At 38.0% G+C, this 22,985-nt stretch overlaps 3 protein-coding genes across 7 annotated transcripts; 1 reads left to right on the top strand and 2 right to left on the bottom strand.

The window, feature by feature from the left end:
- The first annotated feature begins 404 nt into the window (after nt 1-404).
- wu:fc21g02 lies at nt 405-8,770 on the top strand. 4 transcript variants are annotated; one of them, XM_048196874.1, is made up of 9 exons: nt 405-483; nt 2,916-2,958; nt 3,176-3,472; nt 3,580-3,864; nt 4,275-4,504; nt 4,696-4,794; nt 6,682-6,786; nt 7,123-7,227; nt 7,579-8,770. In XM_048196874.1, the coding sequence occupies exons 1-9, from the start codon at nt 481-483 to the stop codon at nt 7,687-7,689; spliced, it is 1,278 nt and encodes a 425-aa protein (XP_048052831.1). In that variant the 5' UTR covers nt 405-480; the 3' UTR covers nt 7,690-8,770. The 4 variants fall into 4 exon arrangements, with proteins under 4 accessions (XP_048052831.1, XP_048052830.1, XP_048052829.1 ...); XM_048196873.1 differs by lacking the exon at nt 405-483 and adding an exon at nt 549-722; XM_048196872.1 differs by lacking the exon at nt 405-483 and adding an exon at nt 819-1,090.
- A 622-nt stretch (nt 8,771-9,392) lies between these two features.
- Nucleotides 9,393-13,467, bottom strand: tmem109 (transmembrane protein 109). Its single transcript, XM_048196898.1, has 3 exons — nt 12,879-13,467; nt 10,310-10,412; nt 9,393-10,194 (listed from the first exon to the last, which is right to left on the bottom strand). The coding sequence occupies exons 1-3, from the start codon at nt 13,074-13,076 to the stop codon at nt 9,839-9,841; spliced, it is 657 nt and encodes a 218-aa protein (XP_048052855.1). The 5' UTR covers nt 13,077-13,467; the 3' UTR covers nt 9,393-9,838.
- A 299-nt stretch (nt 13,468-13,766) lies between these two features.
- Nucleotides 13,767-22,788, bottom strand: si:dkey-9i23.14 (L-asparaginase). 2 transcript variants are annotated; one of them, XM_048196888.1, is made up of 7 exons: nt 22,641-22,788; nt 22,255-22,397; nt 19,806-19,901; nt 19,540-19,700; nt 14,323-14,406; nt 14,027-14,189; nt 13,767-13,912 (listed from the first exon to the last, which is right to left on the bottom strand). In XM_048196888.1, the coding sequence occupies exons 2-7, from the start codon at nt 22,387-22,389 to the stop codon at nt 13,772-13,774; spliced, it is 780 nt and encodes a 259-aa protein (XP_048052845.1). In that variant the 5' UTR covers nt 22,390-22,397; nt 22,641-22,788; the 3' UTR covers nt 13,767-13,771. The 2 variants fall into 2 exon arrangements, with proteins under 2 accessions (XP_048052845.1, XP_048052846.1); XM_048196889.1 differs by lacking the exon at nt 14,323-14,406.
- Between the last annotated feature and the right edge of the window lie 197 nt (nt 22,789-22,985).

The raw sequence follows: 22,985 nt of genomic DNA, 5'->3' as shown, positions 1-22,985 counted from the left end.
CTGATTCAATACAAACAACATTTCTGAGGAAAAATATCAACTATATACACTTACACTTATTTTAAGTTATTTCCACTATTGTACGTTGTTGCCATATGGCAACATATCATAAAGTACCTTAAAATAAAAATAATTTCCAAAATTTCTTTTACAGCACTTTATGTTAAGCCATTTTAAGAAAAGAAAAAGAGTCAAATTTTTTTTTTTTTTATAGATTTATCATAATGTGTGCGGTAGAAGGTTAATGTATAAAGACCATCCCTTCCACAAAACACTCATGAGCATTACACTCCTTTTACAGTCTATGATTACACTGAGCTAAGACTGGTGCATGCTGGGATGGGAGGGGTCCTCTAGCCAAGCCTCTGATGGAGCATTTGTTGTTTATGCAGGCTTCCTGGCCTTAATTAGTTTGCTTGGCCATGGGAGCACATAGCTGTTAAGGAAAAGGAACAGCTGAAGGCTGGAGCACAAATATAGATGGTCCGTATTTCTTCTCCATAACTGGGAGCATAAATTTGGTTTGAAAAATAGAATTAAATTTGTGTGGTGACTCAGTTACCCTTGCATTTATTTAAAAATGACTAAATGGACATAAAAATGGTTATTGTGTTAAATGTTTGGCTATTATTTACGTGATAACGTTCCAAAGGAAATCAAAAGCTCATTCAGCTTTCCATATGAAATCCAAACACAGGATGCTAAAGAAAGGAAGGGAAAAGGTCAGTTATTAAATATCACATACCACACATTGCGTGAACAAAAGGTTAGGTTCTGCACTCCGACGTTAAAGCTACGGATTATTACAGGCATGAGCATGCTTTGGCATTTGCTTTAATCAAACATTTAACTCATCCAACACCTACACACACATCAATCCTCACAGAAGCATTAATCGTCCATTCCATCTAGTTAAACATGACATGGGAACAGGAATGTGCCCGGAGTGCTTTGTATGCACGACAGCAAAGGGGCTGAGTTAAACTACCAGACTACCACAGGACACACCTACCGACAACATAATTTACAGCCCCGGCACACGGTTAAATCCTATATTTACAACGAAAACATCCATCGTACCGATAAAACTGTGAGTACTCTTTGATCTTTCTACTGTGTAACCTTTCATCGTTGTTAAAATTTAGGAAATAATCTAACGCATGAATTATGCGAATGTTTTTCTTGCACAGTCATTTTGTTTTGTTTTCCTGTAAGAGATGTAATTTTTAATTCCAATACATCCATTTTCTCCACCCGCTTTGTAATAAAACTCGTTTGAATGCGCGTGCAAGAGGGCGCGCGAGTTTTACTACGTTTTTCGTCAACAGTAAGTTACACCATTCGATGCTTTTACCACGCGCCTAAGATGACGATAGTGAGTCAAAAATTGTGTTTTAGCTATTACAGCATTTTATAAACATTTCCCACTGCTTTTAGTTGATGTTTGATTCGAAGCATTGTGTTTCCTTTGAATCACAGACAGATACATTTCCATCTATATGCGTCTCGAGTAAAGCAGGGTTGCCAGGTTTTCATAACAAAACCCGCCCAAATGTGTTTCAGGGGGTTCCACGGTAAAACAAACAAAAAAAAAAACAAAAAAAACAAAAAAAAAAAAGGGGGGGGGGGGGGGGGGGGTGTAAAATCCGTGTTCCAGAGTTAAAGTCTGCTTTTTTGGCGGGGTTGCTCTGGTAAAAATTGCATTCCAGGGGCTAAATATCATGCTATTGGGGGTCGTTTCATCCCGCGGACACGAAAAACAACCCGCGGCAACAGTGTAAAAGTAGCCCAGTTCCGCGGGAAAACCCAGGACTTGGCAACACTGCCTGAACGTTTAATTTATTGGGTTACTGGACATAACTAAATCTAATTATTTCGTACATTGGCGTTTAAAATAATGATGTCATTGAGGATCTGTTCTGGTCCAATCATTAATCTAATACCTTCAGAGAAGCAGATCATTAGCTGCCATTTGTGTAGGCGTCACCCAGTCGCGCAAAACCTCTTGTACTCTGTCCAAGCTATTTATTTAATATACACCATACTTAAACGTTTCCTCAAGATCACATAAAGAATGTACTGTGGGGGATGTAAATGTATATAACTTGCAGAGGAATGCTCTCAATTTGGTGCAGATGTTGTTATTTATCTGGTATGATTAAATTTTGATAACCTCATTGTTTTACATTACAATCTTTCATAACTGTACTAATTACAGACTACTTACATAAAATCCATGTCAATATCACTTGTCTCTATATCGCCCAATAGTGTGTCTTATTAAGATACTATTTAAATGCTTAGTTTTATGATCAAAGCTCTGTAGTTTTAATTGTGGGGGGCAAAACATAATGCAATGCAATACAATGATGACTGAGAGTCAAATAACTGTTCTTCAAATGCATGTATCATATTTCGTACATTTTAACTTGATTTTTTTTCTAAAAATGATGTATAAATATAATAATCTAATAAACCTGAGTTACTTCAGTCCAGTAAATGATCATTTTGAAAAATGAAATGTTTTTTTTTTAAGTCTGCTTAATAAAGTAAAAAGTACTTATTAAACATTTATACATGTTCCATGTCCTAAGGTGGACATTTTTTAATTATACTATAAAGCCTTTTACTCACTAAAAAGTATGAACTATCAGTCAGAGGGTAAAAGGCATGTAGAAGATTGTGTACAACAGGTTTTCTGCAAAGTTTTGATTATGTCGATAATTTAGATGCCTGCTTCAAATATGATACTCTAGGCCCAAAATTGTGGTTAATTAATGCAGCATATGTCAGCTGTCTTAGATTAAGCCAATATGCTAGTTTCTAGAACTCGGGTTAAAACAATAAGGTTCATGTTTTAATGTAATGTGTTTTCAGAATCTATCTGCAATATTGACAGATCATTTCTCAAACAGATGCTGAGTGTTTGGACCCTCCTTGCAGCTGCTATTTTTGCAGGTATGTCAATGCTATCTCACAACCAATTCATACGTATTTTACCAGGTGGCTTATTCGTACAACGTCACTCGTACGAATTCATACGATTTGTCTAAACCCCAGTGATGGGTAGGTTTAGGGGCGGGGTTCAGAGGAGGTCATTTGTATGAATTCATACGAATTTGGCAACTCGGAAAATACGTACGATTTAGCAAAAAACAAAAATTGTCTCCCACAGTGCCAGTCTCTGCAATATCTCGGAGGCATATAATCCATGGCCGTCAGTTGACTCTGGATCTTCCCGAAAGGACAGAGAGGTTGGATTTTGCTACTGCTGATGAGACTGATCGGTTTACTATCTGGGAACATAAAAAAATCTCTCTCTGGCCCAGTAAATCCAGTAAAGGTCAAGTGACCAGCGCTAATAATGGCTGGACTTTCAGAATCACACAAGTTACATTTGACGATGAGGGAACCTACACCTTGGTTAATCACTTTGGGGCAACCCTCTCCAGTTATACAGTGAAGGTCGACAGTGAGTAGTAATTTAAACCTCCATCTAAGAATAATATCTCTGTGATAGTCCACATATCCTCATCGTTTTTTTGTTTTTTTTCGTTTGTTTGTTTGTTTTTTTCCCAGTCAGCAGAGATATCATTGAGCGTATTGCAGGTGAAAAACTGACCATACCACTACTAGGACTCAAGCAAAGTGATGCCACACTTCGCTTTTTTGGCAATTATTCATCTGTCACCCTGGTGGAGAATGGAATTCCTGTGGGCAAGAATTACCCAGACTACGTTAACCGGCTTAAAGTGACCAGCGACTCAATCCAGATTCTCAATGTCAATGTGTCAGATTTGGGCAGATACGAGCTCACTGATTATAAACGCAGACTTGTCGCGAACAATACAATGATACTAGTGGGTAAGAAAAGACTTTCTTCAATATGTTTCAAAATTTTACACACACGCACACATTTACTCTTTTTTTTTTTAGCTATTTAAATGGGGACATTGCATAGACTTCCACAGTTTTTATATGCAGCTAGTTATAAATACTATAACCTAACCCTAACCTTACCAGAAAACATTCTGCATTTTTACAATTAAAAAAAAAATGCATTTACTTTATTTTTATGCCATTTCTACAAAGGAGGGCAGCCACAAAAGAAGTGATCAACTTTTGAACGTTACTGTATATTAATATAAAAATGTTTGTATGCATACCTGTGTCTGTGTCTTGCAGGTTTATTTTAGAGATGTGTTGCATGAATTAGTAACCACTGCTATTTTTGATGTTCTTTCTTGTCTTGTCTCTTCAAATGTTGCATGTAGATCAACATTCATATACCCCAAGTACAGGTCTTATAGCTCTGCTGCTGCTTGGAATTCCTGGTGGAATCTGCTTCTGCTGCAGAAAGAGAATCTGCAAATGTTGCCGGACCAACAAATCAAACACGCACACAGTGGAGTCCAACGCCCTTAATTCTGTACCGGTGTCTATACCTTGCAGCAACACAGTGATTGGTCCTGGAGGTCCTATAGGTCCTGGAGGCCCTGGCCAGGTAAAATGAATGTGAAGATTTTGTCTCTCTCTCTCTCTACCTGTACTTGCTTTACCATTCCCCACTATCCTGTAAAATAAAGGCCAACCCTTTGTGACAGAATCATGCCAAGCATCATGAGGATAATTTAGTGATTTTAGTCCTTCTAGCTGCTGTACATTTTAATGGATATTAATGGTTTCTGACTAAAGGGCTACATCGCTGGTTATCCGCCTCAGCCAGATCAAGGTCAGATTCATTATCCTCCACCACCAGAGTGGAGCGGACAACCTGCTGTTTCTCCCAACCCTGTGAGTTGACATGCACAGAGATTTACATTTATTCATTTATCCTAAGGAAGCAGTAACTTTTGAAACTTAAAGGGGTACTTCACCCCTGGAAAGATGAATGTGTATTTAAAATTGGTCATTTATGTAGTAGAAATGTGAAATTATTTTTGAATTTGGAGCTTTCTAGACTGAGAAAAGGCAGAAAATGTATTTTTGACTAATGTGGATGAAAGACAACAACTCCCAGAATGCACTTGTTTTGCTGCCCTTGCGAGGCCACGCCCAAACCTATCGGTTACAGGCGGCATTACCAGGAAAATTCAAACAACTAGGCTTGCTTTGTTACATATTAATTCTATAAATCATGAGTTAGTTCATACAATTACAGCGAAATGGTGCTAAATTGCTTTGTACCTGGATGTACACCCAAAACCAGGAAAGGACAAGTAAGTTTCCATCATTTTCCGCTTAAGTTAAAGATTTGGAGCGATGTAAACAGTGGCTGCGGGCCATCAAACACCCGAAGTTTGGAGATGACACCGTTATAGAAAACCTAAAAAAACGCAGAATATGTAGTCTCCATTTCAAGCACGAGGACTACGAACCAAATATCCTTGCAATGAAGAGAACCATTCTGAAGGACACCGCGATACCATCGATATTCACTTTCCCAGAGGACGAACAGCCTGGGCATCTGGTACTAAGCGTATTCGCCTAGAGCAGGGGTAGGCAAGTTCGGTCCTAGAGAGCCGCAGACCTGCAGAGTTCAGCTTCAACCTTAATCAAACACACCTGAACAAGTTTATCAATCCACTCAGGATTACTACGGTACAGGCAGGTGAGGTTTTTTTTTCAAGGTTGGAGCTGAACTGTGCAGGACTGCGGCTCTCTAGGACCGAACTTGCCTACCCCTGGCCTAGAGGTAAGACTCGCTGATACTAGACTGATAACACAGTAGCCTATATGTAGTGTTGTAGGTAGCAGTAAAACTGCAAACTTAGCAAAGTAACGTTAGATAGACAATTACATATAAGTTGCATATAAGTTGACTGTTATCAAAGTAAAGCCACTGTTCTGTAAAACTGAGTTAGTCTATTTATCTATTTATGCTAACGTTACCACAAAAGCCTGTTGCTGTATTGGTTGAGATGACTGCAGAGACCGATAAATTTGCGAGATGAACCACTGATGTAGTGCAGACAAAATAAAGTTAATTACTGTACGCTTAAAAATATAATTGAAACCCACTTTTGAAAAAATCTTTGATCTATGTCCGTGAGTAACCTCAAACACGCATATGTATGGGCGTGGTGAAAAAATGCGGAACTACCTGCTATTACTGGCTGTAGTTTTAAGCCTCTGGCCAAAAAAGCCTCCGATGATGCAAAATGACGATCTTTGCGTCATTGGAGGCTTTTTTACAGAATAAAAATGCATAAATCTCTCATCTCAAAAATGCATAAATCTCTCATCTTGGGCTGATATGAAGGGGGAAAACACGGTAATTCGAAAATACTAGTGGTATTCTACTAATTCAAAGCTTAATGCTAAATCCTGAAGTAACCCTTTAACTTTTGCTAAAAGTATCAAAATGCTTGATTAACTAGAAAAACGATGGAAAACCAACATGATTTCTGGGTTGGTTTAGCTGGTGGACCAGTGATGACATGCAAAACTTGATGCCAAAACATATGCTGGTCCACCTTAAAGCAACATGAATTCCATGCCTATTATGCTGGTTTGCTGTTGGTTTAGCTGGTGGACCAGTATACCATGCAAAACTTCATGCCAAAATTCAAGATGTACTTCTCTCCTTGCAGTAGAGAGTTTATTAATATTTATATATGTACTGAAAGTAAGGATTATATGTACACTTTAAACTGAAAAATCCATTTTGTGCATGTTAAGGGCTTTCATCCTGCATATGTGCCTCAAAACCCTGTCTATCCTCCTGAGTTTGGATCTGGAGTTCCCCCCGCTCAGCCTCCACAGTACAACCCATCTGCACCTGTGGTACATCTGTTTTCTGTTTGCTTATTTTAATAGAAAGGTAGCAAGTGAATATGTAAAAGACAAAAAGCAACTCTAAATGCATTGGTGCTGAAAGGGGAAACACACGGTTAAGTGTTTTGCTTAACACAATTGCAGTTCTACTAATAATAGACTTTCTGTCAACTTATTTACGTACATGTAATATTTATGATTTCTTCTTTGTACAACTCGTACTATCTTATACAACTATAGTTGCTTGCGTTAAAATATGCACACTAATTAATTGAATCATTCTTAATGTGCACATGCTTGTTTGTGTATATTTTAACATGTTTATCACACTGTGTGTGTCCTCAGAGCTATATGCCAGTGATGAACAGCGCTCCTCCTGGGCCTGAAGTCACAGGGATGAAGATGAATGAACCATCTCCACACGCACCACTGCTCACACCTCAGCCGGAGGTAAAGCTTACACTTTTTTGTCACAGCCTGCTAAATCATTAAATGGGTCATATGATAAATTTATTATCATATGACCCATTTATTATTATATGACCCCCCCCCCACCCCCCACCCCCACTATCTACTTGTGAGTAAATGTTTTGGTGCCATATTTTAGTATTTGCTGTTGTTTCCAATAGTCTCCAAATAGTCTCTGAAACTGTCCAGTCCTTCAGTAACAGCCTCTTTGCTGCACTCATTGTGACCATTTTTTAAGTGAATTGCAGAAAATGTGCCCCAAACTGCTGAAAATGAAATTTCATACTCCAACTGTTTCTCTGTCTCACTCTCTTACTTGTATTTTTTCTGCAGTTTCAACAGTCTGCTATGGGCAGCCTTTCCATGGATATGCTTAACTCCGGTGACTCTACTGTCCAGTTTGACATTAACAAAGGAAAGTCTTCTGGCAACAACTTCCTGTAGTTACTCCAAAATACTGAATTATACCTGTAAGGGAAATAGAAACAAACACTTAGATGTTATAATTTTAATACCTTTAAAATCACTGTTAACACTCTTCTCCTTTGAAAAACATTACCTCTTAATGTCAGTCTTTTGGTAGGGAAGAAGCTGTTGAATGATACCAAAGATATTTCACAGTTACAAAGCTACTACCATATTGTCAGCAAGATGCAGCAAATTTTTTTCGTATTATATTCACACGCTACATGGACAAAAGCATGAGGATTTACCTTTTGAATGGGCTTCCAATGACACCCATTGCTGACAGATGTGTGTATTGATGCAGCAAAGCAATATCCATAGACAAACACTGGCATGTTATGGCCTGTTCTGAAGCTCACTTTCAAAGGGTTAGTTTACCCAAAAAACTGGGTAAAAATTCTGTTATTTACTCCTCCCTCATTTCATTCCAAATCTGTATGACTGAAAAATAAAGAAGATTTTTTTGGGAAGTGTTTTTTTGTCCATACAATGGAAGTCAGTGGGCAGTTAGTAACATTCTTCAAACTATCTTAAGGTTCCACAGAAGAAAGAAATGCATACAGATTTGAAATGACATGAGAGCAAATGATGACAGAATTTTTATTTTTTATTTATTTTTTTTTTTTTGGGTAAACTATCTCTTGAAGGTGATACTGAGCTACTATTTTCACTTTACCCAAATTATCCAACAGTCAGCCTTAAAAAGCCATATTCTACATTTTTGTGTATAACTACATGGAATACATGTACACATTACGATTTATGCATGTAAATGAATTTAAATGTTTTAATGTACTGTTTTAGGGATTTTTCTCAACTACCATGAATAGCCTGGCAGAAGCTACATTTACTTAAGCATTTTTCATAGTGCTTTTAGCTGGAATTAAACAACAAAAGCCTCAAACAACTAAACATTTATACTTGAATCTTAGATATGTGTAAAATCTTAGTGAGGTTTTATAGTAGGTTTCACGTTGTACCTTAAAAGGACTTTATATCACAATGGATATGGAAATATAAAAAGACCTACCATTGTTCTGAATTAAAATACTGCTATCAATTTCTGCTCACAGGACTGTATTTCTTACTGCTTATACTGTATATTCTTATTACATGTTCTCTGTATTTTTTATTTTGTCGGACATCTAGAGCCAACTGTAATGCCATTTCCCTTGTTATACCTGTATGTTACACTATCTGCAAACTAAATGTTATTTTATTGTTATGCTTTAAACTATAATAAGAAGAATGACAATAAACATGACTATCGTAATAAATACTCATGTAATTTCTAAGCTCTGAACAGAGCACATAGCTAGAATTGAGCATCTCCAGGCTTTTATCAAAACAGACATAGCAACTGTGATTCTTTTTTATTGTTAAGGTTTCAGTAAAGTCAGCGAAAGATTCAAATGGATTTACCCAGTTGAAGGGGATATATTGAATATGGTACAAACAAGTTCACCTCCATTTAAATAAAATGGAGATTCTGGCATTTGAGCAGAGGATTTGCATCTGGTTCAGGTTGAATGCGGAGGTTAATTTTTCAGTTGTGTGCAACACAAATGTTGTTTGTGATTTCTGACTTTATTAAATAATTCCAGGTTTTTTCACTCCACTTCAAACGAGTCATGGAAATATGTAGTGGATTGTTGTAATGGAGATTTCATTCATTGGACGGGTTTTGTTAAAAAATTTATTATAATGTTTTGTAATGTTGTCATGTGCATCATATCCCAGAATAATGTACAAAGCAACAACAACAAGATTATTTAAATGCAGTGTAAAGACATTTTTCTGTTCCCTGTATCTTAAGCCGCAGACACTACATGATTTATTCACTGTTTGAACATATTATTAAGTGTTTTGTTAACAGTGAAAGCCCTTAAATGCCAGATCCAGTTGCGCAATGGGACAAGTATGACAAGTTTACTTGAGAATGAATAATCTTTTAACTAACTCTTGGAATTTTGAAGCACCCTCCAAGTTTAGACAAACAAAATGTATCTGTGGTTGTATTGCAGGGTTTCAAGTCATAATAACATTCTGAATTGTTTCCTTGGATTTACAACTGTGGCAAAGAGAAATGGAAATTAAACTTATATCTGGTTTGGTGAGGGTTTCCACATCATTCCATTTTGCTTTTCTCCATCTCTTTGAGTCGTCTCTCCAACATCTTGATTTTGTTTTCGAGGTGCGTATCTGGCTTTGCAGATGTTGCACCTATTCCTAACAGGACACAAACACACGCCAGGCCCGCTAATCTCATTGCTGTGGTTTCTGCAGAAGCGCCAGTGTCACTGAGAATCAATCCAAACATGCCAACGGCAAAGGTGATCTTCAGCAGCCACAGAGCCTGCCTCACAGCACCGACAACCAAGCGGAGGATGAAGGATAATATCCAGTAGGCCATAACAGCCAGAAGGGCCCACTGAGTGACAAAAATCACTCCCTCCGGAGTAACTTTTTGGAAAGGTAGCTTGGCTAGATAGACACATGGAAAAATGTACATTTGAGCATATGCATTGGTTTAAATATATAGATAGTAAAGATTTTCCTATTTATTAAATAAATGAGTAAAGATTTTCTATACACTTACCATCAATTCCTGCTGATTCCAAGATTTCTACAACATACTGGATGACCGTGTTGAGGGCTAATGCCACTGCATCCGACAGCCACTTTACACCGCTTTGTAGAAACTGATGCCCATAAATTAAATACAACAGTGTAAATGTTTATAAAAGTGAACAACTCCACAGTACAGCACAAAGTCATTTAAAAATCGTAATTATGTAGTAATATCTTATACAGTGGCCCTGAAAAAGTATTTGAACACTACTCTTAAAATTGTGTGAATTTCACTGCATAAGAAAAATATCAAACCATATCAAAGCAAATCACGCAAGTTCTGCTTTTCTCAGAACTAACCTCACTTTTCTTAGTCACTTTAAACTTCCACCAGCTGGTGTCAAAGTCATTTCACTGACATTTCAGATCCCCTCAAGTTCACACAGGTGGTTTACCAAAGTAACCCAAGGTGTTAATCACATAGGCTACGTGAAACTGTTATAACATCAGGTCTGGTTTGACCACCAGATGGTTTCCAAATATTACACTGGAAGATTTGCTTTTAAAACATAATAAACTTATTTTTGTCAAATGTTTTGCTTTTTTGATAAATGGCACATGATTTCTAATAGAGCCAACATTATTCATATTACACAATGACAGACAGATAGATGACTGACAGACAAACAGACACGATATATAGATCATAGGTATGATTGGCAAAGGACAAAATAGCAGGAAACTATAAGGTGCACTTACCATGGGGGCGGGGCTTTGTTATGGGGAGGGGCTTATGGAGGGGCATGGCTTGCTTTTGTACTGTTTTTTTTAATGGTAAAGTTATGTAAAATAACTGCTTAGTGCTGCAAAACAGACAACTCTGCTAATGCTAACTTAATTCTATATAAACTATTAGGGGTGTGACGAGACCGGTATCTCACGAGACGGGACTCGAGATTGAGTTCACGAGACGAGACAAGATGGCGAAATACACGACTAGAAAAAATAGTCTGCAGGTGTATTTGAAATGTTTTATCTAATCATCTTGTAATGAATGTCATTCAGTTCTACTTTCTGAGTATGAATTATCATATGCGGTAAAAGACAACAATACTCAAGCACTGTAAAAGGTTTTGACACAAACTCAACTGACTGACTTCTCTCCTGTATGATTTCAGTCTCTTCAGACCTTACTGTACATGATTTATGAGCTTCAACAACTTTTGACCTCCTAACTGAACTCCTTTCCACAAACTGATCATAGAAATAAAACAGTATAAAAGAAAATGGTAACACTTTACAATAAGGTCTCATTTATTAACATTAATGTATTAACCAACGTCAACTAACAATGAACAATATATTTGCTACAGTATTTATTAATCTTTGTTTATGTTAGTTAATAAAAATAGTAATTAATTGTTAGTTCATGATAGTTCACAGTGCATTAACTAATGTTAACAAATGAAACCTTATTGTTTGTGCTTAATAAGATTAAGAGAAAACTGTTATTCATTTTTATGATAACACTTTACAATAAGTGCAACCATAATCGCACTCTCTCAATATTCAAAGTGCAAATAAGACCAAATTTTTCTTTGATACAGAGCTGAGAGATGGTTACAACTACACTGCCCAGCCTAAAATAGCTTTCATATTGAGAGATATCTGTATTCGTCAGGGAGCGCTTTCAAATGCGGGGTATTGAAATCGCGTTTGAATGCGCGCGCGTTTATTTTCACTTTCGTGATCGCGCGTAACTCTGTGAATGTGGAGCGGCGGCGACCGTTATGCTACTGAATTAAATGTTTTTTTTTTATTTAAATACAAAGCAAAACGACAGTGGAGGCGTAATGTAAACGTAGCGGTGGCATATTCTTTCTAATCATCCTAACACTCTGTCATGGCAATATCACGAGACTAATTTTCGCCTCGACGAGAAATCTCGTCACAATTTAGTCTCGCTCGTCACACCACTATAAACTATATAACAGCATATTAGGCCTATTAGTTACTAGCCTAAACTGGACGGAGACACATAGCGCCCTGTAACTCACTGACCTGCCTGCGTTCACAGTTCACATGGTGCAGATGGAAGGGAGAACGGCTGACTACACAGTTTATGGGAATAAATTGTGTATTTCCCTCACAATTGTCACAAAAACTCACTAGTCTGTACACTGTCTGTCTGGTCTCTCTGCGGGTTGCTTTGCGAGATCATGCGTAGATGGTTGGGCGCGGTTGGGTGTGTGCGCATTCATAACGGTGCGCGTACACTTTGAACTTCAATCGTGACAAATGATTGGACTACTTGCGGAGTGACATGACGACATGAATCAGAGGCACAAAAAACGTTGACAGCTGTGAGCGGTCATTATGTTTACCAATACTCGACCCAAAGCAACCCTGACACCCCACCCCCGGTTTTTTTTTTTTTTTTTGCACAATTTACGAGAGCATCATTTTCAGGTCGGAAAAGCCGGATTTCCGGATTTTTCCGGAAGAATCACACCCCTGATAGATAAAGAAAGAAAGAAGTATTTACTATATGGAAATATTCTGTTAGAACAGCCTGATTTCCCACATTATCAGCTCACCTTGAGACACAGGTTGACTCTCTTTTCGCCGACTGTAGAGACCAGGCAACTGTGGGCTTCTTCAAACAAACTTGTAATGATGGACCGCACATTTTGCAGGGGACTAGACTGTTTGTCCCATTCGAAAGAGTGACACAATGGTATCAACTGATATGAAACTGAAAATATAAGTGTGGTAAAATATAAACACCGACCCATTTTTAAAAAGATCACTTTAACTACGATTATACAACGCTGGCGCACCCAAGCGTAATGAAATTCTTTTTCGTGAGCAAAATGTTCTTGTCAAACGACGTGTTCAACAAGAAACAACTGGACTGGCAACAAAGTTGTCCTACATGGAAAGAGTCAAAACGCTGAATTCAGTCGTCTCCGCTCGAGGATTAGTAAATTAAGTTTAAGATGGGCTTTTTCATATCAGAGTCAGATAAATGTTCTTACAAAGGATGCCAGCTCTATCCTTCCATATTAAACTCGATGTTTACTAAACTAATCCATAAAACGTTTCTTTTCCCGGAGCAAATGCCTGCTTCCTCTTTCCTCCCTGGAAGGAGGAGTAACCCTGCCGCCTACTGATGACTAGAGAGACTGTACGGTTTACATCATCCAGAAAAAAACGGCACACAAATCGATCCCATATGAGAATTGTGAAAGACCATGTTTAGCCTTTTGTAGAATTTTTGGAAATGACTGAGCAGTGTACAATTCCTTTCATTGAAAAAAAACACAGCAGAGCCTGTTGTGTACACATTGTGTACACTATAAGTCAACATCATGAAATACAATTGCATTGTCATAGATTTATTTATTAATATTTATTTGTAGTGTATTTTTTTTGTCCTCCTACAAATACAATACAACAGCAGAGTGAGAGAAAAATACAAATAGTTCTATTAGTGTGAATGTTTTTCCTTATACAGCAGATAGGCCTGTTTGGTGGGGCAATGCACTGTGAAAAAAGGCTCAAAAAGAGCCATGATCGTTGTGTCATTTTGAGCATTATCCATGGCTGTCTGACCCCACACATCTCTCTCCTGGAAAAAATGGAGAGAAAGAGTAAATCCAAACATTTATCTGGTACCAATGTGTTTCATAAAAAATCTGATTGCCAATTATAACCTCATCCTTCTCTAGAAAGTAGTTCATACCAGTGGTGTGGCTCCATATTCCAGTAGCCTGACAATCATCAATTTATCTCCCAGATCAACTGCCTCATGCATTACAGTGCGTTCATTATAGTCTTTAATATCCATGTCAACTCCTGATGCAACCCAAGCATACAGCAGAGGGTAATCTCTGTTCTGTACCGCTCTGTTGAGTGATAGGTTAAACAAATAGAAGCTCATTGACTATATTATATATAAAAAATATATTAAAAGAAACATACATTGTGCGGTAAAATATTCTATATTTATGTGTGAGATATTACATGGTTAATGCTTACTGAATCATTTCCATGGCAATTCTCACAGGGTGTAGTCTAACAGTGACTCCTTTCATGCTCATGAGTTTGACAGCTTGACAATGCCTAGAAGAAATACCAACACACAGCTACACTTTTGAGCTGAGCATATGCAAATGATTTATTACTGCCCCCAATACGGTGTACATTTTAAGACTTCCTCACACCTCAGTCATACAACGAAAAGGCGTCATGCCTCAGACTAAAAGGCTTCAGTCATCGGACAAAACGGCATCGAGTCTCAGACTGAAAGGCTTCAGGTCTTAGGAAAAATGACGTCAAGTGTCAGGTCTCATACAATTGACCCTTCACAAAGACCCGCCCCCCTTAGTTACTGTTGCTTTGTCCGACAAGCCGTGGCGCTGTTACGCCACACGCAGTGAAAAATACATTGTGGAGCAAAGGGGATACTGACAACACATCGACAGAAAAGACAAAGCACGTTACTTATGATATTAAACCATGGGCGTCGGAAGCAAAAAAAATGTGGGTGGGTCTTCCCCCAAAGTTTTATACTGGTGTGTGTGTGTGTATATATATATATATATATATATATATATATATATATATATATATATATATATATATATATATATATATATATGAATAGAATAAGGAGACATAGCCCTTTACGTTTTTTGCTCCCATTTATTTTCACACATTGATCACACAGTGCATATACTTTTACCTGCAAAAGTGCGCACAACTGGAGAAATACAAGATTATTTTTTATTTCGTTATATAGAAAAGAAGCAGGGCCGTATGCAGGGTTTTATAATTACCGAGGTCACAAAACTTAGTTAGCTGGGGGGGTTCGGGGGCATGCTCCCCCGAGAAAATTTTGATTTCCTTGTTGTACAAATGTGCATTTTAAGACGTTTTAAGGCCAACAAATTGGATAACAATAGCTCTAAAACCGTGTCAACAAATGCATACATGCACAGTTTTGAGGCAGCTTTAATCGCATGTTTGGTAATTTCATGACTTCATTTACAACAGAATAACAAAGGTGCATGCCTGGAGTTTCTTTTGTGCTTTAGTTAAGCTATAATAAAGAATCTATGTAGCGTGCGCCGGCGCATTTGCGCAAGCAATTCTTGAGTTTGCGCCTCGAGCACAGTAGGCTATAGCCTAACGGCTGGTTGGAGTTTTATTGACATAGCCTGACAACATCTCATTTGACCGCAGTTCACTGTTGTTCAATTGAAAGTCCCCCATCCTCACCACGCTCGTTTGACTTGCGCCTGTGTCTGAGGCGAAGTTGGAATGCGCGTCTGAAAAGTGTCCCGTTTGTTATGGTCGTAAAGAGACATTTCTTTTTAAACGCAGCCTTTTACTTGGCAATATAAAAAAAAAAAAAAAAAAAAAATATATATATATATATATATATATATATATATATATATATATATATATTTGGTATTTTCTTTATGCTCTGTTGGTGGTGTGTGGAGTAGCATCCCACCGGGGATAAAAATAATTCAGCAGAGGCAGGGATACATAGACTGAAGGGGGGAAATCCCCCCATCCCCATACAAATAGCATCATAGATTAGATAAGATAGATAGATAGATAGATAGATAGATAGATAGTCAATTAAGCAAGGTGCGTGGCTCATGCGCAAAACTTGCAGCAGACACAAGAAGCAAGCCCGTTTTGTACAAATTATGGTGATCCAGTCTTTAAAAGTGCATTCAAATAGAAACGATACAAAGTCATTGAACAAGGAAAGCACTAGAAATTTTGTCAACAAGTCAGTTTAATAAAATTATTTCATCATCGGACTCTGTGCTTTGAGAGGGCATTGACATATGAGCAGTACATAGCCCATCTTTTCTCATATTATGATTTTCCCCAATATTTCAAATCTATTGTCACCATTTCAAAATTGTCAGAAAAGCAAACTGTAGCCTGTCCTCCGCACAAGATGTTGCACTGATAAGCGCAACTGAATACTAGCGCGTGGGAAATAATTGACTGTGACCCATTAACATAGTCTATTATATTGTACAACGCGAAATACATGTGCTAATACTGTCAAATAAACACAAGGTTTACAAAACACAGTCGGTTATGTCTAATAACTGATGCGCTCTGAAAAATGAACAGACAAATACTGAATTAGAAACGGTAAAAGTGAGTGGGTCCAATATCATTGGTTTTAAAAAGTGGGTGGGTCTTGTCCCACCCACATACAATGGTTCCGATGCCCATGTATTAAACAGAGTCCCAGCTTTCAAACTGTGTAGTTTTTTAAGAAATTAAAATGATAACAACCGTTCTGTGGCTCTTTAATGTGTCATGACAGATTGCTGTAGCGCCTCAGCTCAAAAGGATTGTAAACCGATCATCTCTTCCAACTAATTCATTTATAGCATCAAATAAACCTGAATGAACATGAGAAGGAATGTTGTTTCAAATGCTGAAAGACGTAAATACACACCATTTTTCAAGTTCAAGTCCACCGAGGTTAATCTTCTAACTCCTGACTGCTTTGTCGGACAAAATGGTGGATTCGGCGTTCTGATTGGTTAGATCACTTATCAATCAAACTCCCTGCAAAGGGTCAATTAGGCATTGAATAAAACAGCCTCAGACCAAAAGTCATCGGATGAAATGGACTCAGACAAAAAGGCATCAGAGAAAAGGCATCAGTTTTTTTTTTTTTTTTGTATAGGCTAACTTTCTATTGGCTTTTATCCCATCATAATGCCATCCTTCAGTTGTCTTTTTCTTTCTCCTTTTTTATATATTTAACTGTTACTATTCCCAAATTGATGTAAGGTGTGTGTGCGAGCTTTAATAAATATTGCACTGGTTAGGTTCTATACAGAAAAGAACATGCCGATTTTCACATTGGTCTGCAGAAAAACAGCAATGGGCTTAATGAAAATGTAAAATGTGACTCTTCCATCCAGATAGTGGTATTCTGTTTTTATTGTTATTTTTTATGCACTCTATTTTTATTCTTATGCATTTGTTTCCTATTTATGTAAAGCACTTTGAATTACCATAGTGTATAAAATGTGCTAAATAAATTGCCTTGCCTAATCAACTCTCTGACAGTAGGATGCCTTTTATCTGAGTCCGTTTCGTCTGATGCCTTTTGGTCTGAGGCTGTTTCATGCCTATTTGTACAAGACCTGACACCTGACGTAGTTTTTCCTGAGACCTGAATCCTTTCAGTCTGAGACACAATGCCGTTTTGTCTGATGACTGAAGCCTTTTAATCTGAGGCATGACACCTTTTCGTTGTATGACTGAGGTGTGAGGAATTCCTAAAATGTACACCATACTCCTAATGTTAGTTTGAAATAAATTGAGTGAGAATTCAGCCTGGGAAGTGCTGCAGGGATGACATATTTTTGTAGGCCAACCCAGAAGTCAGCATCACCCTGGTTCCCTCAATATAAACCCAAAAGGATTTCACTAGTATTGCAGAAACTAAGCACTGTGATAAACAAAAGTTTAGGATTCTTACACGTTTTGCACATCATGATAATCTTCACAAATGAAAATAAGTTTTATGAAATCTGAAACAAACTACATCACGATTGCATGACTTCAGCGTCACCATCTAAGCTTCCGACACCTCCTTTCATTTTTATATTAAAAATATTTTCCCTGAAAGTTTGAGTTAGTTGAGAATAGTTTTCAAGAGTACGATCTATAAACAGAATGAGGCTGTAAAAGCAGACTTGTGTTTAGATGAGTGTACCTGTTCGGCCTAATGTACCTGGAAACCTCTGTAGTCCCATTTAGCCGTTTGTTAACGATTGTCTTTTTCAAGACAAGTAGTATTACTGATGTATTTTATATTGTATAATAAAATGTGACAATATATTGAGCTGGCATTAACCACAGACCTTATTTCAGGCATTTAACCAAAAACCCATTGACTTCAGAGTGATGGAACTGTAAGTGCTAAATCGTTTCTGGGTTTCGGACAACAAAAATACTAGTCTGGGTAAACCCAGCCTGATTTGCCGGCGATTTGATTTCGCTCTGCAACTCAGTCTGGAAACCCGTGCATTCATTTCTGCTGCGCTGTTACACTTTTGCGGGAACCAATCACAGACTGGCTTATCCACCTTGCTCGCTATTGGCGGGTATAACACAATGACGATAGAGAAGCGACGGCAAGCAGCTTTCAAACTCTATCTGATCTACCCGTCTCTCGCACGACCGTCACTCCAAAATAACAATGCACAATCACAGTGATGCTGATTATGTTAAGCATTTACCTTATCTGAGAGAAATGTACCAGAGCGTTGATCCGACAGTCTCTTCATAGGAAGATTACAAATGGCGATTAATGACACACGACAATTCTCTGCTGTTATTTTGGTGGTTTGCTTCACGATGTGAGTACAGGACTCTTTTACTTAAACGCCCCTTGATGGTAGACAATATTTTTATTATTTGCTCTATATGTTTCGTCTCCCTGCTTCTTGAATCTCGCGCCGCCTGAGCTGACTGGAATTCTTTTTGGTTGTCATGACAATGACGTAGTTTAGGGCGGCTATATTCCGCGTTCATTTACACGGAACCAGAACAGTATCAGAGTCACCTTTTAACCTCTCGACGATGCTGAATGACTTCTTTAGTTTAGCAAAGAAATTGCTCGAGTGGGTGTAAATACCGATCACTTTCATGTTTTTTTGCACAACCTGCAAAAATCGCTCGATGCCATTGCTGCTTCTGCAAACCGCGGATCAATGCTACAAACCAATACAAACTAAGCCTGCGTCTCAGTCAGCTCCCTAGGTCGTGAATCAGTATATCATGAAAGTGAATGTGGCTGATTCCCTGATCAGTGCCCTGACTACTGAACTAGGGCTGATTGAGACACACAGTAAACCTGTCTGGAGTTTTCGCATCGCTCTGCAAAGTACGTCACCCGGATCGTTGATCTGATTGGTTGAAAGACTATCCAATTGCGTGACTAATGCTCGTTGATCATGCCTCTTGTGCAGTAGGAAATACATAGCAAACTCCCCAGACCAATGTTCAATTTTAAATTGAGCTTGGTCTGGTGATAGCCAGACTACAAAAATACATCACTCCTGCAACACTAAATGGTGATAGATGAAATAGAAGTTGACATGTTTTACTAGTCAAAAATGTCAGCTAAATTAAGTAATCATTGCAGCTATAGAGTCTACAACCCATTTCAGATCACATGTGAAATGTATGCACCTGTTCTTAATGGCCATGTACATTGGGCAGTGTCCAAAGCGGTTCTTGTGATGAGGAGACACCCCCTTTGACAGCAGGAACTCAATCATCTCCAAGTTCCCCAACTCGCATGCTGTATGAAGGGGTGTGAATTCATCATAGGTTTCACAACTGGAATCCATCTTAAGAGGGTTTAAAAATAAATATATCAATGAGTACGTAATAGGTTTGAATTCTAAATTTTGTCTGTCCACATTTTTAGTTCAGGAAACGTGAAGTTTAGTAACCTTCTCCAGGAGCTCTCTGAGTGAAGTGAAATCATTGTTTTCCACAGCTCGGCAAGCACAGGAGGGAATGATTCTGTCAACGAGCGATCTCCTTATCTGAGAGATAGCAAGATAAACCCATGCCCAGTGAACATATATTAATGCATGTAAAGCTTAACTTTACATGCTATTACTGGACAAGTGAAATTGTTCTAAATTTGTTTAAAAATCAAGTCAGGCTGGAATCAAAGCTATAAGGATGAGGAATGTTAAGTCATAGGTGTCTGCACAGATGTTCCTTTTAATAACAGGGGCCATATTCACAAAAAATCTTAAGGCTAAAATTTGTTCCTAATGAGGAAAATTAAGAGCAACTCTCAAAAATTAGGCGTGTGTTGTTCCTAATTTTAGGACTCAAATATTTTTCATCTAAAAGTAATTCACAAAGCATTTATTTACACATTTCACCTGTGAAATGTGTAAACCACAGATATCAGATCAAACAGTGGAAAGTGTTTGATCTGATATCTGTGGTTTAACAGAGAATTCTGCAACCAATGTAAATGCTTCTCACAAGATTTCACAGCGATGTTATTAATTCTGTGCTTTCTTCCCAGCGCTGTGTAATCTGGAAATGAGAAACATTGTGCCACTAAGTGCTTCACACAACTTTTCCCAGCACTTAAAAGCTTTAATATTGCCCAATTTGAATGTTATTTTTAATGTGATATCCAAAACATAATTTTTTCATCCTTCATAGTTTGTCCCCATTTGTGAAACTAAAAGTTTAACGATGTAGGAAAGCAAACACTTATTTAGAAATAAAAAAAAGACAATAAATTACCACTGTAGATGCTGCAGAGGAGCACTTTCCACACCCTAGTATATATTTTTAATATTTATTAATAATAAAAGTTTATATTATCTGCATCTCAACTCAAGCTCAGTGCTTTTCTGTCAGCCCTCACAGCACTGCCAAATCAGGGGCTGGTGCCACCTTAGAACATAAAGTGTTAGTTCACCCAAAAATTACATTTCTGTCATTAATTACTCACCCACATGTTGTTCCATGCCCATAAGACCTTCTTTCGTCTTCAGAACACAAATTAAGATATTTCTTGATAAAATCAGATGGCTCAGTGAGGCCTCCATTGACAGCAAGTTAATTTACACTTCCAGTGCCCAGAAAGCTACTAAAGTTATATTTAAAACAGTTCATGTGACTACAGTGGTTCAATCTGAATGTTATTAAGCGGCAAAAAAACAATGAACAGGAAGTCATTCATTTTCAATGTGACCCGGGGGCGAGCTCCGACGACCAGCGGCACGGCGCGTTTTGGATGGTGTGGGCGTTTAGGAGAGTTGAACCCTGCGTTCCATTCGGAAGGGCTCATCCCTATGCCCTAATCCCTTCAAAGGGTTTACCCTCCGGAGTGAGAGCTTCGAAGGGATGAAGGGTGTAGGGGTAAAAAAAAACTCTTTTTGGAACGCAATTCCTGTTCCTTGTATATTGAGTATTTTTCATAATATAAAATGAGCAAAAGGGTTTTGGGTTTTGCACTTTTCAGACAGTCCCTTCAGACTCTCCGCCGCCTGCTCATAGAGACCAATTTATATATTATAAAGCACATTTAAGGAAACTTGGGTTGTTGCAGTTTGTTGTCTAGGTTACTATGATTGGATGTAGCTGCATTTGTGTTTTAACAACGTTTAGCTCACGAGATATTGATCCGAGAAGCTTGAATCTGTGAATATATTGCCAACTTTACTGAACTCCTTGAGTTAAAGCGGAACTCAGTAAGATTTGCGAAGCTCCCCCTACAGGTTCCTTCAGTGAATCACACTGTCGTAAATACTCCAAGCGCAGCTCTGGACTACAACGACTACAACACTCACCAGCGCACAAGAAATCTCGATGGAGGTGGGTAATTTTCGAAATTGTCTTATAAAGCCATGATATATACATTGTTTTTGAATTACCGTAAAGCATTTTGTCACTCTCGCGTGAACGTGAACATGAGGCGAGATTGTGTCGGGTCGGCGAAGCTCAACTTGCAAGTGCTGTTTTCTGGCGTAGACATGCCAGAGGGGGTTAGCGCACGCCTCAAACACACCACTACAAGTCAATTAACCATCGTAAGGACTTAGAAAACTATTTATGAAGGTAAAAAAAGTTACTTAGTTCTGCTTTAAGCACTAATTGTATTTCTTTATATTTGAGTCCAACAAGTCCACGTCCCTTTCGGGGCTCCGCAGTTCCTTGGTAACACTGCTATTAATAGTTTTGTGAATAGGTTTTAAGCTAAAACTCCTAGCTAGGAACTCTTAAGAGGGCTCTTAGTTGTAAAATGAAATTCTTTGTTAATACAACCCCAGAGCTGTATAATCAATGTTAAGTTTCCTTATAAAATGTCCAAACTATGAAGTAAAAAATGGGTATCACACTGTATGCAAATGAGTCTGTTCATGCCTCTATGCTTTTGCCAAGCAGCCACTGAAGTTTCAGCACTTTGCCCAGTCCACGCAGGAACTTTTTGTCTCGGACCACCGTTCCATTAACCACGATGGGTGCAAAGTTGACATCCCCCTTAGCTGGTCTCTGCATCACATAAACTATGAGAGGGACGGAAAGGGAGGTGAATTAGGCTGCAAAGAGCATTCTTGCATTAACTACTCGAATAATTACACTCAATAGTAATGCTAGTTATTATAATACTCGGGTATTAGCTAACATTACCAGGTAACGTTACCACAAGAGCACATTAACATACTAAGTAATGGGGGCTATATAACGTTTTAACTTGGCCTTCGTTTTATAACAAAGCATAACCATTTGCCATGTGACTAGAAACAAACCTGATATCTAGTAGAAACTGATGTGTAATATAGATTCAGACAAAAAAAATCGCTTCTGTTTCAGTGAGGACCGCCGTCTGTTCTGTTTGCAACCGTTAGCAACGAACGAATCCTACGTGGAAGGCGTAGCTCATGAATATTTAATAGACAGCGCGTAGTGCGTACGTTGCTTGATGTTCTTAACTTCTAAAAACTTTATTTTATTTTAATCAGTTTATTTATTTTACTTTTTGCTTTGACTAATATTTCGTGTGTCAGGATTTTTATCGTGGAATTTGGCAATGCTACATTTTTAAAATCAGCCTTAAAACTCAGAACTCCCGTCGCGAATATATCACATAACGT

The sequence above is a fragment of the Megalobrama amblycephala genome, linkage group LG7 (assembly GCF_018812025.1).
Source record: "Megalobrama amblycephala isolate DHTTF-2021 linkage group LG7, ASM1881202v1, whole genome shotgun sequence".
In the NCBI taxonomy this organism is placed as follows: domain Eukaryota; kingdom Metazoa; phylum Chordata; class Actinopteri; order Cypriniformes; family Xenocyprididae; genus Megalobrama; species Megalobrama amblycephala.
This window is presented reverse-complemented; position numbering and strand designations above follow the sequence as displayed.